Source organism: Pelodiscus sinensis, chromosome 12 (assembly GCF_049634645.1).
Source record: "Pelodiscus sinensis isolate JC-2024 chromosome 12, ASM4963464v1, whole genome shotgun sequence".
Taxonomy (NCBI): Eukaryota; Metazoa; Chordata; order Testudines; family Trionychidae; genus Pelodiscus; species Pelodiscus sinensis.
Window position 1 is genome coordinate 44,300,734 of NC_134722.1, and position 18,024 is coordinate 44,318,757.

The following is an 18,024-nucleotide window of genomic DNA, read 5'->3' on the forward strand; positions in this document are numbered from 1 at the left end:
TTCATCCTTTCCCAAGGGAAGTAGTATAAGCCTGAGTTTATGACATTTAAAACTGTACTGGACAGAATGTTAGAGGATGTGATATAGGGAACAATTTTGCATTGGCCAGTAGGTAACATGATGAGTTTGTTGCTTTTCTAGTTTCTTAGATGCTAGGGAGGATGCTAATGTAGATGGTAAGAGATTTCATGGTACACATAGAAACAAAACAGGAGACAATCATAGTATCCTGGTCAATGTTCATTCAGTTAATAAAAGAGAGGATAATGCCCACAGTTACCTCTGAAGGGCTGATGAGCACATAATAGTGTAGAGATGCAAAAAATGATAGCACCTTAGGAATCTCTAAATTAGACAGATAGCTTGGGATTGTCCCAAAGTAACCAGGATTGGAGTGGGAGGTTTGCTAATGGGAACAATGTTAGGCCAACATGGGTGCTTTTGAAAAGCCCTCTCATACATATGCTATGATATATTGCACAAACACAGAATTCAATGTGTTGAGAAGTGCCTTGGACTAGCCCAGCATATGAAACATATTTCTGTATGTAAACTCTGTTTCTGCTATTAGATGCCAGATACACATTTAAAACAAAGAAGGCCTAAACCAAAAGACAGGCTCTGCCTCTGTCTCCATAGAGGTGTAGACAACATCACTGCATCCAAACATCTGCAAACTTTGGGGAAGTTCAGATTCTGATGTGATCTGGAGTCATTTCTTCTCTTTATTAAAAGGAAATAATTTCTGTATTGCTGGTGCTTTAAAAATATTATTAGCTACTTTAAAAAGCAAAACCAAAAAGGTGTTCAAGGGTTAAATGAAAAATATGCCATTAAAAGAGATTCATTGGGTATTCATAAGCACCTATGGAACTGTCACTGGTGTTACCATTTGGCACAATGTACCAAGGTGCAGAGGAGTATTGGAAATGTTACAGTGCCCTTGTCCTATGACAGGATCTCTGGCTATGGTGACTAAACTATCAGCAACTCCTAAGTGGCAGCAGATCTGAAAAGGCAAAAGACTTCATTGGATTAGATATTTATGCTAAAGATAATGTTGAATTCATAGAACCTACTCTGCAGCCACAACATAATCCCCAGGCATTATTATGAGAGAGAGAGGCAGATTTTATCTGCATAGAGCAGCTGCAGATGAGACAAATGAATTAACAGCATGAAGATCTTTACAGTTACTTTAGTTAACTGGTGACTGATGGGCATGAGCACACCTTGCTGACTCTGATCTAGATTCTCCAACTTTTAGTCAAGTGAGCAGTTCCATTGTCTTCCTGCATGTCAGAGTTGCAGAATCAGTCCTTAATTCTTCTGTTCCCTCCAAGCCTTAGTTTCGTCTTCTCTCTGTTTTAGTGTATGTGTGTGTGTTGGAGATTTTCAAAGCACTTCATCCCAGCTCTGGGATGGGGCCAAAAATGAGGAGCTCTAGGATGGGGCTACTGCATGCAAGGGTCTTAGTCTGGGGCCCTGGGCTGCAGTGGCTAAAGCCAGTTTCCTAATCTAGCCCTGGCTGTTGGTCCACAGGTAGATTCCAGTTGCTAAATAGCATTAAAAGAAGATTGAAAACACAGGAGTACTTTCCTATTGTTACATTTCTATGGAGGATGCATAGATAGCTATAGATAGTTATGTGCGGATATACAGGTATAGATAAACACCAAAGTTTCAGCCAGAACAGCCTTAATAAGGGAATCATGAAAATGTGTGTTGGAAAAAATGGCTGTTTTATTACTAGAGTCAATAAAACATAGATTAAATGTGATTATCTAGACAAATACTTAGAACTGGCATAATGTTCGGCTCATGAGCTATTTATAGTCAGGTCATCCAGTTCAGTCCCCTGTACTTAGTTAGTAATACAAAATAATTGCATCTTGAATCGAGGATGCTATGCCATGACATCACAACATTTGCACGATCTCATCTAGACATGGGCAAGCTCCTGATGACACAGCATCATCATACCGTAATGCAACATAGTGAGATCAGCTGCAACTTTGGTGTAAAGTTCTGATCTCAGGCTTTATCACAGAAGCCAAACAACCCAAATGGCGTCACTGGTTACATTCCAAAGGGAGGCTGTTTTAATAGCAATCTCAGGTAGAAGCAGACAGATTTAGTGTGGAATGGAGAGCAATTAAAACTGGGTCCAAGCCAAAACACTCTGGAGAAATTCATATCTGGATGTAGATCCAGATTAGAAGTTTGTTGGTGACTCTCCTATCTTGTAATGAAGGGAACCCAATCACTTGTGATCATTGTGAAAACTTAGATATGGTTCCTCACTGTGTACCTTGAGCTCACTGTTAACAATAAACTAATACAAGGAAACCAGCAGCACTATAACAGCAAAGAGTTCTCCTATTTACTATAATCTGTCTGTCTCTGAAGTTCTGGGATGCTTCTCACCAAAATGAGCTGTTGGGGAAATGGAAATTGACTCAACTATGTTGTGCTACAAATTGCCCTATTAACTAGGTAAACGACCTGTCCTATTATCTATCAGACAGAGGAAAAGTCAATTATCCTCACAAACAGATCCACTAGATCAGTGTATGGAGCAACCTACTTTGAGATATTCCTCTTACAGCATCCAGATCAAGCTCTGGGAAGAACTATTCAGGGAAAAGATCTGATGAGTCAGAATTAGATTGGTATCAGGGTTCTGTGTGGTATTTTAGCTTTTAGGAACCTGGAACACAACACTCATCCCAATCTTCAAACAGCACCTTTAATGGTATCATTGCCATGAAATAGCTGAGCATCTTAAAGGACACTTCAGACCAAGGTTTAATGAGCCCAAAAGCAGCGTGTCCCTGTCCCCCCTTTTGGGTATAATAATCTACAGAACGGGATACTCACTATTGGGCAGAGTCATTAAGTTGATATTCCCGGGACCGGTTGAAGCATTCCTGGATTCCAGAATCTGCCCAGAGTCTCATCATAGCTGACAGCAGCTCTGGAGAGAAGGGCTCTGTGTCTTCCATTCGGCTTACTACATCACATACCATCTTAGCATCAGCCTAGAGAGGAAAGAAGCAACAGGTCACACATGATGCTCAGATGTATTCAGGAACTGGGAGAATTGCCCTCTCCTTCTGGAGACTCCTAAATAGTTCAGAGAGTACTCAGCTAATAGTCCACATGCTTCAGAAGGATGTTTCAGGATGCACAGCAGAGTCATCCACTAGAGGAGCTAGAAATAAAGCCAACTGAGGAAGTGTCAAAGTGATGGTGAGGAAGTGATGATCTTCTAGTACACATTTGCACAATCCACACTATACAAAGTTATGGTAGGGAACTATGTCCAATTAAAAAGTGAACCAATATGTGTAATTTATGTAAACTGCATGGGCAATACAAATAACCCAGATACATGCATATGTAACTGAACTGTAAGTTACTACTAAAGTGAGGTTTGAGGTGAGACAAATTCTGTTGGTTTAGTCATGTGAAGTAAAAAAATAAAAAAGCATCTGAAGTAAAAAAAGCATCTTTGTGTATGACAGGCTAATTCAGCCCTAGTAAACTGTTTCAGATTTGTCTACTTTTGTTTCCTATTCCCCGTGATTTCACATCAACATATGATGACATTATTGATAATTTATAATAATAAGTACACATTGTATATGTACAAGATATTACACAATTCTGATGAAAATAGATCTCCTATCATGATGTTGCATGATGACCACTAACAAGAGGTGACAAGAGGTGAATGAGCTAGAATGGGGGAGGGGGAAAATTACTTTAAGATGTTCTCTTACAACTCTATGTTCTGGCGCTGACTTTTCAAGGCTTTTTGTGATGTGTACTCTAAGATTTTCCTTCCTCTTCTTACCTTATTAATAGGCCTAGTAGATTTTTTAAAAAGAATTTTGATAGATAATACTGATTATTTTTAAACTTTTCCCAATTTTCATCAATTTAAATAGTCACAGTTGTGCAAAAATGTGTATTAAGCTGCCTCTCAATTTTCCTCAATTTGAATTTTCACAGTTGTGTGAAATGATGTGGGGTGTCAGACAAAAGATGGGGGGTCAGACAAGAATCATGTAATGACTGTCAACAATGAGATTCAAAGGGTTACAGCTTCCTCACTGTTAAAACACAAATAGTCAATATCGTATACCAAAACATACAAAGCAAATAGCCTTAAACTGAGTTCTCAAGAAGCATTTTTCTTACTTTATCTGTACATTTAGATGCTCATCAATGGAAATATTTTTCATCAGTTTCTGTGTATAGTGAAACAGACATTTATCTACATTCACCAGTACAAATTGAAGCATTCCAAGAATACTTTCGAATTAGCCTATTTGCTGAGCTCTTATGTTCTCCTCCTACCTGTCCCATCCCCTATACAGGTGGCAAGGTAGGGCTTTGGAACAAGCATTCGCATATTTCAATGGTGGCTCTGGGTCATACAGCTGACGTGTCATTCCGCTGGCACAGCAGATTGGCAACCACTTGCTCTAAGTGCAGTCAGGCACTTACATCAGCTTGGGTGCCATGCATGACGCTGCTGTTCTCGTCTCTGAAGTTGTCCAAAGAAGCATACCTTGCTCTGTAAACCCACCCCTGTTACCATGCCCCTGTCTGACCTCACTGCCAGCTGGACAGTCCCTAAAGCTGCTGGCCAACATCTACCCAGAGTGCCCTGAAGCTCACTGTCAAACTTCATCAGCTGCCTGCTTACAGTTCACTAATTGCCATCGATAACCTCATCCCCCTGAAGGAGGAAGACTGACAGGGAACGTTCTTAGCTGCACGAAAAGGCTATGACAAGAGGACTGACCAGCCTAAAGATTGGCACGAGCATATTAGAGCTTTTCCTTGCTAGGTCACCTGTTCAGATCCCAACCTAGGGCAGTAGTGACTGAAAGTCATAGCTCACTAATAGCAGTTTGGGGGCTGAAATCTAGTCCTCAGTCAACACTATCCCAAAACATCCACCCAGATTGACAGCCTCTGCAGACATGCAAGAGCATGGAGGTGGAAGCTCTATGATCTGGGGAGATGGTAGATCGGGGTGGGCAAAAGGGCCTCTACGGGCCGGATCCGGCCCACCAAAGGGGTTGATCTGGCCCATGGAGGTCCTGCCATTCCCTTGCCCCAGGCCAATCAGGGCCTAGGGACAGAGGAGAGTGTGGCACTTAGCGTCAACTCTGGAAGTTGATTCTAAGCACTGTGCACCAAAGGGCAGGGAGCAAGAGACTTCCCCTGCCCCCAGGCAAATCAGGCTTGACCAATCAGCTTCTCAGCACAAAGTGTCCTGCTGCCTTGCCCCTGGCCTGCAAGGAGTGTGCGGTGCTTAGAAGCTGTGGGGCTGCTCAGCTGGCAGGTGACTGTAAGCGCAGCACTCCCTTGCAGGTGGGGGCAGACTTTGCATACTCCCTCTGCCCCCAGGCCCTGATTAACCTGGAGGTAGGGGAAACTCGCGAAGTATCTCACCACTAGGGGCCTAGAGCAGTGGTCTCCAACCTTTTTACACCCAAGATCACTTTTTAAATGTCAGGGTAAGCTAAGATCTACCCCTATCCCTTCCCCAAGACCCCACCTTGGGGGCCAGGGTAGGGTTCAGGTGGGTGTCTGGCTAGGAGGCAGGAGCAGAGTGCTGGTGGTGTCTGGCCAGGGTGTTGGTGGGGGCTGGGACTGGGGGCAGGGTGCTGATGGGGCCCTAGGCAGGGGGCAGGGTACTCGTGGGGGTCTGTGTTTGGGGAGGGGACAGGGACAGCTCAGCCACAGCTGTGCACCAGGTCCGGGTCTTAGGAAACACATGCGCTGCTCCACCCTCTCCCCAAACAGCCGGCGCACTTCCTGAAAAGCCAGGTCTGTTGTGCAACGAGGGACTTCCTTCCCCCTGCTGTCAACTGCTCAGAAAGCGTACACTATCGTGGGGAGCGGAGGAAGAGTGCACACACTTTCTGAGAAGTTGGAGCTGGCACGGTCCTGGGACTCCTACTCCTCCCTCCCCACCCATGCGCAGGAAGGCAGCAGGGGGAAGGAAGTCCCCGGCGGTGCAACAGACCCAGCTTTTCAGGAAGTACACCTGCTGTTTGGGGGGGGGAGGAGCAGCCCGATGCCTCTTTAGATGCTGGGTCTGGAGTACAGCTGCAGGACTTCCCTTCCACGTCACAGAAGCTGGTGCTACCTCCATTTTTGCAGGAGGTAGCACCAGTGTGGGCTCTTCCTTGGGGAGAGGGGAATGATGGGGGGGCTGGGTAGCCTTACGATTGACTGGTCATGCCCCCCCGATTGACAGGTTGGTGACCATAGGCCTAGAGGGAGCCTCCAGCTGTTCAGAACAGCTGGCATTCCTCTCTGGGGGGGAGGGCAGTGGCAAAGACTTCACGTGCACCGCCTGCCCCAGCCAGAACAGGGTCTGTGGGCAGGGTAGCACGGAAATGTCCTGGTCTCACCCCTTCTGCCTGCGGCCTCACCTGGCAGCCTGGGGCCACATGGCCTCTGGGGGGGTTGCCCCAGCCCCTGAGCCCCTCTTGGGATGTCCCTGTTTGTGGATGATTCTAAGCTGGGAGAGAGGCAGAGTGCTGGAGGGTCCAGAGTGACCTAGACAAATTGGAGGATTGGGCCAAAAGAAATCTGATGATGTTCAACAAGGACAAGTGCAGAGCTTTGCACTAAGGACAGAAGAATCCCTTTAATTGCTACGGGCTGGGAACTGACTGGCTAAGCAGCAGTTCTGCAGAAAAGGACCTGGGGATCACAGTAGACGAGAAGCTAAATATGAGTCAACAGTGCGCCCTTTTAGCCAAGAATGCTACCAGCATATTGGGCTGCATTAGGAAGAGCCCTGCCTGCAGATTCTTATGCCTAACCCATCAGACCCTATGCTGTCACAACCGTAGAGGGAATGGTGGACACTAATGTCATGGATGAGCAATCATGAGGGATTTTCAGCCACTTTCTGGTTTCATTTACACGGTGCAAATCTGGAGTCCCTGCATTCACTTCAATACAAGGGTTTTCTCTCACTGGAGTAGCCTACATTTAGAATGTGGAACCTGGAATTTCAACTCCTCATTGCAGAAGTGTGACTAGTTACTATGTTCTCCTATGGCATCAGTCCAACTGCCCAGAAAGTTTTTCTTAAGGTTTTGGCAGCCAAAGCAATTTTCGGCAAGTAGGAAATGTCGTCTGCATGTGGACAATTCCAGATGAACGAATGCATTTTGAGTGTAATTCACCCTTCTGCAAAGAACCAGAACAGGCCTTACACAACATTCAAAATAAGGCTTACGTGGGATTTAAATAGTTACTAGGCTTTGTGCTGGCCCTCTACACGTTTGGAGAACTGTAAATGGGTCACATTGCAGTCCACTGTGCTGAGAACAACATGCAGCAGCTGAAGGCTATTTTGGAAGGTTTGCTCTTGGTGACTGGGTTTCTGAATGTTAATACACTGCCACACAAACAGCTGCAGATCCAGCTAGTTCCACACAGTACTGCTTAAAAAGCTGTTCACTAGAGTTATGTGATTCATTTCTTGATGGGGTCTCTGGCCTTGGTAAAGTTGCTGAGTAACCATCACTTGTAATGTCTTGCCTCAAGTACTTAAACTGGCCCATGGGAGAGAGTCCAGTGCATCAGCTGCGCAGTATTTGGTTATTCCCGACACAGCTGTTGCATTAGCTGAGCTTCGGATAGGAGCATCCAAAGCAGCTGGCAGGAAAGAACAACAGGAGAAGGCATTGACAAGGTGAGCCAAGTTGCTAAGAGAATGGCAAGACTATTGCAGAGAAGTGTGGGGAGGCCTAGAGCAGCTTGGCTACTAGTAGAGGCAACCCCACATCTTCAGCTGGGGTAAATTGTCATAGCCCCATTGAAGTTTATGGAATACCAACAATTTACAACAAGAAGAGGATTTGGTATTTGGACTTTACAATGCAATTCAAAGAGGAAAGCAAGCTGAAACTGATCAGCAGCGGCTGAATCAGGACTCCTGGGGCAGAGCAGCTGGGGTGCTGCCGGGTTGGTCCAGTAGCGCCAAGGACCAGTGCTGCGGGACCAACCGGCAGCGCCCCACCTGCTCTACCACAGGCCCCGGGCTTTGCTCCAGGTCTCCCTGGTCTGATGGGGGGGGGGGGGGGCACTAGCTGTGTCCCCCCCAGCAGACCAGGGAGACGCTGAGCAAAGCGGCAGAGGACCTGGGCTGGACCCGCGGCGCTTCCAGATCAGCGCCATGAGTCTGGCCCCCGGGTCCTCCGCCGCTTTGCTCCCCGTCTCCCTGGTCTGCTGGCTCCCCCAGCAGATCAGGGAGACAGGGAGCAGCTTTTCTCGCCCCGGAGGAGGCGGGCGGCGGGACCAGGCGTCCCGCCGCTCCAGTCCTCCGTGGCGAGAAAATCCCCGTTCGTAACTGCGGATCCGACATAAGTCGGATCCGCGTAACTCAGGGACTGCCTGTACCAATGTGGATGCAGAGGGTTAGAGAGAGCACTCAATTAGCCAAGGGTGTAGTGCTGCCAACAGAGGCAGGCATATGGTACCCTCTTCCACGGTGGTTCAGTAGGGATGGTGTAATGGAGCTCCCACTGGGCAGTGCCCTTCCACAGCATCCCTAATGCAGAGCTCTGCCTTAAAGGCACCAAAGTCTTTATGTTCTGAACACTTATGCTGCAGAAGGCTCCGTGTGCATATGCTGAGCACATAAACATTTCAGCAGTGCAGACTTAAGCTGCTAAAGACTCTAGGGCTACGTCTAGACTGGCCCCTTCTCCGGAAGAGGCATGCAAAGCAGGCAAGTCAGAATAGGGAAATCCGCGGGGGATTTAAATAAACATGTCTGCTGCTTTTTTTCCGGCTTGGGGAAAAGCCAGAAAAGAGCGTCTAGACTGGCGCGATCCTCCGGAATAAAGCCTTTTTCCGGAGGATCTCTTATTCCTACCTGAAAGTAGGAATAAGAGATCCTCCGGAAAAGGGCTTTATTCCGGAGGATCGCGCCAGTCTAGACGCTCTTTTCCGGCTTTTCCCCAAGCCGGAAAAAAAGCAGCAGACATGTTTATTTAAATCCCGCGGGGGATATTTAAATCCCCCGCGGATTTCCCTATTCTGACTTGCCTGCTTTGCATGCCTCTTCCGGAGAAGGGGCCAGTCTAGACGTAGCCTAGCATTCTGGACCAGTGCCTGAAGTCTTCAGAACATAAAGTCTTTATGGACTGGTGAGATCTCAGCACAGCTCATGAAGACTTCAATGCATAAAATACTGTGGGCGGAACTCTTTCTGAAATGATTTTTATGATCATAAAGACTTCATCACAGATCACCTAAATTTTAATTGAGTAGCTAGTAGTAATTTAATTTCTAGCCTTGTGTAGAGTTTGCCAATTCCAAAAATAGCACCTGACTCACATCCCAAAATCAAGACAAATGAAGAGCCTTGGTATGTTCAGTTGATCTTGCTTCTATCTTAGAGGATTTTTTGCTCCAACTACTATGTTCATAAAAAATCCCCATAATGCTGAGAATCCGCATTCTGTTCCCTCTTTCCAGACTTTTGTAAAAGATCCACAACTACCATTAACAAGTCTACCTTTGACAGTGATTTTGTAAGTTGTCATAGTCTCCGTGTGGACAGGGGCTGTGTCTAGACTGGCCACTTTTTCTGGAAAAGCGATTGCTTTTCCGGAAAAACTTGCCAGCTGTCTACACTGGCCGCTTGAATTTCTGCAAAAGCACTGACGATCTCATGTCAGTGCTTTTGCGGAAATGCTATGCTGCTTCCGTTCGGGCAAAAGTCTTTTTCTGAAAAACTTTTGCGCAAAAGGGTCAGTGTAGACAACTCAGATTTGTTTTCCGCAAAAAAGCCCTGATCGCGAAAAGTGCTTTTGCGGAAAAGCGTCCTGCCAATCTAGACGCGCTTTTCCGAAAATGCTTTTAACGGAAAACTTTTCCGTTAAAAGCATTTCTGGAAAATCATGCCAGTGTAGACGTAGACAGGGAGAACAAAGGAAAACTGAAGAACTGCAGTAAATGATGGTGATCAGCTGATGTCACTTTTCTCTCCAAGTATTAAACCAGCGCTACGGGATTAGAGGACATGGTACTGCTAGACGTGCTAGTGAACACTCAGGCCCCATCAATGGTGGTTTTTAGGATTCCACTGAACCTTCTGCAAGATTCAGGATGCTAAAGGTTTTGACCTGGCCAAATTCCAAGTCAGGCAATTTAGTATATTCTGCCTAACTAAACTTGTCTTCCAGTGCTTTCTTTCCATTCTATTCCCAAGCTGTTTTGCAGAGTGGCTTTGCACTTTCAGTCAGCTGCTGTGTTTCAACCCCAAAGATCCTTTTAATCATTTGGTAACATTTAATCTGTTTGGGATCCTAGTGGATGAAAAGGTCGATATAAATATTGGTTGTTATCATTAATACTACGGTGTCAAAGCCACATTTAAAATACAGGTTGAACCTCTCTAGTCCAGCACCCTCGGGACCTGACCGGTGCCGAACCAGAGAATTTGCTGAACCACGGGAGGTCAATATTGTCTAACAGCATTACCAACATTTCCACTGCTTACTGGGCTCTTAGAAGACATTTAGGGATAAATTAGAGCTAAATAACAGCACAGAACATGAAGAGCCAGGACTGTTGGCTGTAAACAAACTTTATGGGACTGTGGAAAACTTGGCCACATGCATGATAAGTGGACATCGGGCTAGATAAGATCATGCCGGACCACGGACGTTGTTGGACCAGAGAGTGCCGGCCTATAGAGATTCAACCTGTATAGTATTTTGCTACACTGTCCGAAATCCTTCTCCGCTTTTATGAGAAATTCTGGAGATGCTTCTGCACCTACTATAGGGAGCTGAATTAAAGGACCTCCAGTACTTAAGCAATCCTGTTATATTATTATTTAAGAGCAGGCATTTTACTCAAGAAATGATGTCATTGTGTATCTGATTTATGACATGATGCAGGAGGATATAAACAAAAGACATAAATGAAGAGAGATGACACAGGAGAAATGGAAACAAAATGAGATTGCTCATAGGACTCCTCTGATATTGATTATTTGATCTTTGTATGTGACTGATTCACAAATAAGAACTCAAGCTATTTAGTTAACAAAGAGATGGCTGAGAGGTGACTTGATTAGAGTCTGTATGTTTCAACATGGGGAACAAATATTTAACAAATATTTAATACTGGGCTCTTCCAAGAGAAAGGTCTAATGATTCAAAGGCTGGAAGCTGAAGCTAGACAAATTCAGACGGGAAAGAAGACGTAATTTTGTAACCGTGAGTCATTAGCCATTGGAACAATTTACCAATCTTGGATTCTCCAATACTGACAATTTTTTAATCAAGATTGGAGATCTTTGAAAAGCTTTGCTCTAAGAATGATTTGGGGGCAGCTCTCTGGCCTATGAGATATAGGAGGCCAGACAAGAAGATTACAGTGGTTCCTTCTGGAATTGCAATCTATAACTCTAAACTGTTGGGACAGCGGAGTTATTGTGGCACAGAAAAACCAGCAGAACATGCAGCTCCACTCACCCAGTGGAATTAACTTTTGGGGGGATAAAGCATCTCTCCGAGTGGCTCTGAAAGTGGCGATGACAGAACCAGAGGCAAAATCATTCAAAGTTTCTGCTGTACTGGTTATACATTTTTTTTTAAAAAAAATAGCTTTTATTTTCCTTTGAGAGCCATTTCATCCAACAAATCTTGGTTTCAATAGACACAAATGTAGCAGGCAAAATAATAATAATAATAATAAGCCACCAAACCTAGACTGAAAGGGCACAGGGCCATCTGTCAATGTATGCATTTGTTAGCTGACTTAACAAGCAATTAAGGATCCAACAGGAGAAAACACACCTTCTCCCCCCAACTCTCTCCAGGACACAGCTCAAACTGTGAATGACCTTAACATCTCCAGCCCCCTCTGGGCCCAGCAGGTACATTTTTAAATATAGCTCGGTTGACTTTTCTCCTCCCACCCCCTGCCGCCTCCCCTAAGCTTGGCTCTTCCTCTCTTCCCAGAGTGGTGAGATTGGAGCCTCCCACCATGCTTTGCCATCTGTACTGAAGTGAGCAATTAAATAGGACAAAACCCCTAAACTGTTCCCATCCCATGGGGGTTTTGTCTAATGAGTGCCACGGTGGTATGTGAGATATGCAGGAGCTAAAAATATATGGTGGGTCAGCCTGGGACTGCTGGAGCAAGAGCAAATGCACTGGAAGCTGCAGTGGGCTTTTTGCTCCTTTTCCGTCTCTGTAACTACCGTTTTACAGCTGCTTCATAACTGACCCAACAGCAGAAGCACAGGGAACTGCTAAATGCCCTTGTGTCATTGTATTCTGCTGATCAGATCTCGTAGCTTCCTTCCGCAGTTCCTTAGTGATGGATTCAGGTGATTTTAGGGAAGAAAACAGGCTTGCAAAGATGCAAATCTTCAGTATCTTACATTTTGGCTGTGTCTAGACTGGGCGGTTTTTCCGGAAAATCAGCCGCTTTTCCGGAAAAACTTGCCAGCTGTCTACACTGGCTGCTTGAATTTTTGCAAAAGCACTGACTTCCTATTGTAAGAAATCAGTGCTTCTTGCGGAAATACTATGCTGCTCCCATTCGGGCAAAAGTTTTGCGCGAAAGGGCCAGTGTAGACAGCTGAGATTTGTTTTGCGCAAAAAAAGCCCCGATCGCGATAATGGCGATCGGGGCTTTTTTTGCGCAAAAGCACATCTAGATTGGCCATGGACACTTTTCCGCAAAAAGTGCTTTTGCGGAAAAGCGTCCATACCAATCTAGACGCTCTTTTCCGAAAATGCTTTTAACGGAAAACTTTTCCGTTAAAAGCATTTCTGGAAAATCATGCCAGTCTAGATGTAGCCAGTATGTATTTGCTTTGCATAAGGGAAATTAGGTTTGGTGAAATGCACTAGACTGATAACCCAGGGTAAAGTCTCAGCATTACTCCCACCCAAGATTTACCTCAGTGCAGTTCCAGAAAGGGAAAGGATTTTAACCACTGTGCCTCTCTGCTCAGACAGTCATCAAGGAAACCAACTGACCACTAGCCTTCTGCCCTGTCTGTGAGGAGTATGGCTCTCATTAGTACACTGCTCACGGAAAGCTATCTGGGGCGGCATTGCTTCTCTCCGGCCCCCTCCTTGCAAGGCAGATATTTGTGGAGAGCCTGTTTTCACTTGCACGCAGGGTTTTGGGAGGCCGTAAATGTCTGCTCCTTCCTTTGTCCTCTGTATCTCCTGAGGGGGATGGCATGTCCTAGGCATTGCTCAAAAGCAAACCTACATTCTGGCTGGTGAACTGGAAAGGTTCTGTATGGGGTAGGACTTCAGAAGACAATGAAATACATAGAAAGTGGTAAAGAAATTCTTCATTTATCTGCTGGGAAGGAAATGGTGTGTGTGTGTAGGACAGGGAGTACAAACTCAGGGAATAGAGGCTGAATAGGAAGCTAACTGTAGTAGTCTAGGCTTCCCCTTTGTACCACTTTCACTAGGTCATGCAAAGTATGTCCATTTAGTTCCTCCATATGCAAATCTAGGATTAATTTCTTCCCAGGGAATATGTTGTTCTTATGTTAATTAGTTCACTACTCAGCTGGGTAGCACAAGCAGGTGGCACCGATCAGGTCAGTCAAATAAAATGCCAGTCAATTTTGACTCAATACGTAGTACTTTTAAACATTCAAACATACACAACTGGTGGGTGATATAAAATCTCCTTAACTATTCACTCTGTACTAGCAGGTCAACTCACATTGACCTTAATGGTGCAGCAATGGATCTTACAGACATGGTTGAAGTTTTTCAATGGACTCTGTTTCTGATGAAAAATGCCCTTTTCACAAAGCTGAAATTTTCTGAGAGAGTTTCAGTACCGCTGATAAATTCCAGGGACATGGAAATGAAGTTGCCTGGCTGCCAGCCTGGCTCTTGTCAATCTCACTTTCTGTCTGTGAAATTGATGAAAGCTTTGCAGGTGAGCTGCCTGGCTGAGCACCCTGACTCCTCCTCTACATCTTGCCTGGCTCCTGGGCTGGAGTGGTACAAAGTCCTGACTCCCAGTCTGCCCCACTTCTTTCTCAGCTACAGGACCTAGAGAGGCATCTGAACCCCCATGCCCCTCTGCTGTGCCAACCACCTAGGACATTCACAGAAGTCTTGATCTAAACACAAATGGAAAAAGACTGTAACAGTGTTGAATATTCTCTTTTAATCTACTTCCCTCAGAAACCCTCTCATGGTAAATCACTTTTTTTTATGGAAGGAGACTGTGTTGACTTGAACTCAGAACATGATCATATTAAACTTGCTTAGAGATTTTACAAACAGCTTTTTGTCTCCATAAACTGGTGAGTGTTTAGGAGGGAAGGTGTAACAAGAAGTGGAACGGTGCTAGAATGAATTACTCCAGCTGCGGATCCAGGCCAGAGTGACTTATTATAGAATATTTCACATTTTGATTCACTAAATCCCAGTTAATGTCACCATTCCTGTTATTTACAGTACTCTGATTAATAAATGTTCTCACTTAGCCTATCTTAAAGGTTCACACCAGTGCCATTTCATCCACTACCTGGTAGTAATCAAAGCCAAAGCTCATAAAATTTCAGCAACATTTCTGAACGTGCAGTGGGAAAAATCAGTGGGATTAAGTTTTACTATCAATGCAATAAAAATAACAAAGACATCTTGCTAGTTTCCAGCATGCTGACCTTTAGAAGAGTCATGTCTGAGCTCATCCTTAACACTGGCTACAAACTGGGCCAGCTGGTTTCATGACAATGAGGACTATTGCAAACTGATACCAAAGTCAGAGGACAATGTGTTGCCTTTGGGAACTTCAACCTGGAACCTTTCGGTATAAAAGGAGACTCCTAAACTTGTGTATGTGTTTTATAAACCTCACGAGTTAAGGTTAGAAAAAGTTCATTTAACAATTAAATGGCTGTGTATGTGACCTCAAGCAGCATCGGAAGCAGAAGTGCAGTGGTATCACACTCATAATGAATGATTTTCATGGCATTCCAGCTTGCATGAAGCTTGGAAACAAGGCAAACATTCTAGTAGCATTCCCACCCCACTTTCAAGACCCCAAAGAGTTTGGCCAAATTCAACATTTTGAAATTTACAGACGGAGAATTTAGGGTTGGGGAAGTTGCAGCAATGTGCCATATTCCTCTCCAGCTTGTATCCTCCTTACCCAGGCTTTCTTCTGCCTTTGTAACTTTTTCTGGTGGACTCCCGCTGTTGAGTGACACTTGAAATCTTGCATGCACACTCTGAGAGCCCTGTAAGACACTTGATTTGTAACAAGTGCATAGCACCCGTTTTCAAAAAATCAGGCCCATTTCACATGTCTCAAGCAGGGCACTCCAAAATTTGTACCAGTAGTCCCTTTTGAAAATTCAGGCCTGCATTCTTATAGCATTTTTGTTTGGAAAGCACTTGATTTTGAGCTCACTTAAACTCAGGTAAAATACAGGACTATGTAGCACTTTAAAGACTAACAAGATGGTTTATTAGATGATGAGCTTTCGTGGGCCAGACCCGCTTCCTCAGATCAAACAGTGGAGGAAAATAGTCACAACCATATATACCAAAGGATACAATTTTAAAAAATGAACACATATGAAAAGGACAAATCAAATTTCAGAACAGAAGGGGAATGGGGAGGGGAGGTGAATGTCTGTGGGCTAATGATATTAGAGGTGATAATTAGGGAAGCTATCTTTGTAATGGGTAAGATAACTAGAGTCTTTGTTTAGACTCAGATATAAAGTGTCGAATTTTAGCATGAATGACAGTTCAGAGGATTCCCTTTCAAGTCCTTTTGGGTATGTCTACACTACCCCGCTAGTTCGAACTAGCATGGTAATGTAGGCATACCGCACTTGCAAATGAAGCCTGGGATTAGAATTTCCCGGGCTTCATTTGCATAAGCGGGGAGCCGCCATTTTTAAAACCCCACTGGTTCGAACCCCGTGCAGCACGGCTACACGGGGCATGAACTAGGTAGTTCGGACTAGGCTTCCTAGTTCGAACTACCGTTACTCCTCGTGAAATGAAGAGTAACGGTAATTTGAACTAGGAAGCCTAGTTCGAACTACCTAGTTCGTGCCCCGTGTAGCCGTGCTGCACGGGGTTCGAACCATCGGGGTTTTAAAAATGGTGACTCCCCGCTTATGCAAATGAAGCCCGGGAAATTCAAATCCCGGGCTTCATTTGCAAGTGCGGTATGCCTACATTACCCTCCTAGTTCGAACTAGGAGGGTAGTGTAGACATACCCTTTCATATGTGTTCATTTTTTAAAAAATTGTATCCTTTGGTATATATGGTTGTGACTATTTTCTTCCACTATTTGATCTGAGGAAGTGGGTCTTGCCCATGAAAGCTCATCACCTAATAAACCATCTTGTTAGTCTTTAAAGTGCTACACAGTCCTGTATTTTGCTTCAGCTACACCAGACTAACACGGCTACATTTCTATTACTATTAAACTCAGGTGTAACTCTGCTGAAACCAATTGTGTTACATTGGGGTGACACTCAAAATGCTCACCAGTCTGATTCATATCATGAAGCAAAACTAATCCTAACAACAGCATTCAACTAGAGTAAACCAGCTGTCTCTATTGTCATGCTAACCACCTTGTGTCTTGGTTGTAAAAACTGTTCACAAGAAGTGCAGACTATGTAGGCGTTAAAGGAAGGCCTTCTGTCTCTGTTGACAGCAGAGGCTATCACCATAATTTTATAGAACAAACATGAATCAACAGTTATAGTGATATACAGATATATTCATCTGAAGTGGTACTATCCACTTAACAAGTGTAAGCGGGGGAATGGTCCCGCTCTTGTGGAGAACTTTCCTGGCTTCTATACACCCCGGTGAAATGAACCAGCGAAAGGATCTGAGTCCCCGCTCCCACTTCCTTTACCCCACGGCTCCCTGATCCTGAGGGCTCCCCCTCCACTCTCCTGAGTAGCAGAGCCCTTGAAACCCCAACAAGGCTGGGCCCAGGTTTCCTGGGGCTTAATCCCTGACCTTGTAGTCACTAGGGGCAGGAGTTAGGGTGTCCCCACTCCGAGGTGCTCTCTTTACACTGCAGGCCTTCTTGGCCCAGTGATCACTTCATAAGGTTCAAAGCAAATACAATTTATTAAACATCAACTGATTAAAGAGAATAGAATAAGAAACAATGAGAATGGTTAAATGAGAACACACAGCCCTGCTCTGTAGCACAGGGACATCCACACAGCAGTCTGCAGAGTGTAAGGACAATTCACAGTCTCTTCCTTAGAAGCCCTGGATGTGCTGCAAGGGGCTGCAGGCTGGACACGCTTGCACTGGCAGTGACCACACAGCCTCAGTCTCTAAGTGGCCAGACCCCTCTCCCAGTCCAGAGCCTTTCCCCACACTTTGCAGGTCCCAGTAGCTCACCACATCCGGCTGCAGGCTGTGCTGCTTGGCCAGTTCCAGCTCCTTGTGTTGTTTCTCTGTTCCTTTTGGCTTTCTGAGCACTGCCAGTCTGCTGCTCAACACAGGGTCTGCACTGCTTGGCCTGTCTGTGTCTGGTTCTGTCGCTGCAGGACTTCTTCTTGTACTCCTCTCTCAGCTCTCTGTCTTTGCAGGACCTCTTCTGCACACAGCTTGTTTGTTCAGAGACAGAGCCAGAACAATCCCCACTTACAACCTGTCAGTCAGGCTGAGCTGGAGTGTTGACTGCTTTCCATTGTCTCTGGGGTCTGTCAGTCTCATGAACCCTTCCCCTTCTGAAGCTGGTAAACCAAAAAACTCCCACAGAGTTTTAGTAAGGGGTAACAGTCCCCTTACACAAGGACTGATTTCCCTTATAGGTCTGTATATTCTATAAGAGAGAAGACAATTCCACCGCTTCTCATTCTGTCGTCTTATCCCAGCAGGTTTTTTTTTTAATTTTTAGTATTCACTACATAATTTCTATGTTGAGGTCTTTTTATTGTATGCTGCTATGTACCATGTTCATTGCTT

At 45.0% G+C, this 18,024-nt stretch overlaps 1 protein-coding gene across 2 annotated transcripts in view; it reads right to left on the reverse strand.

Moving 5' to 3' along the window:
* The window catches only part of GNAO1 (G protein subunit alpha o1), a 352,130-nt gene that overhangs the window by 93,018 nt on the left and 241,088 nt on the right, over positions 1 to 18,024 (reverse strand). For both annotated transcript variants that reach the window (XM_075940404.1, XM_075940405.1), the window contains exon 4: positions 2,881 to 3,041. In XM_075940404.1, coding sequence (XP_075796519.1) covers positions 2,881 to 3,041 — 161 coding nt within the window. The remainder of the gene's footprint in view (positions 1 to 2,880; positions 3,042 to 18,024) is intronic.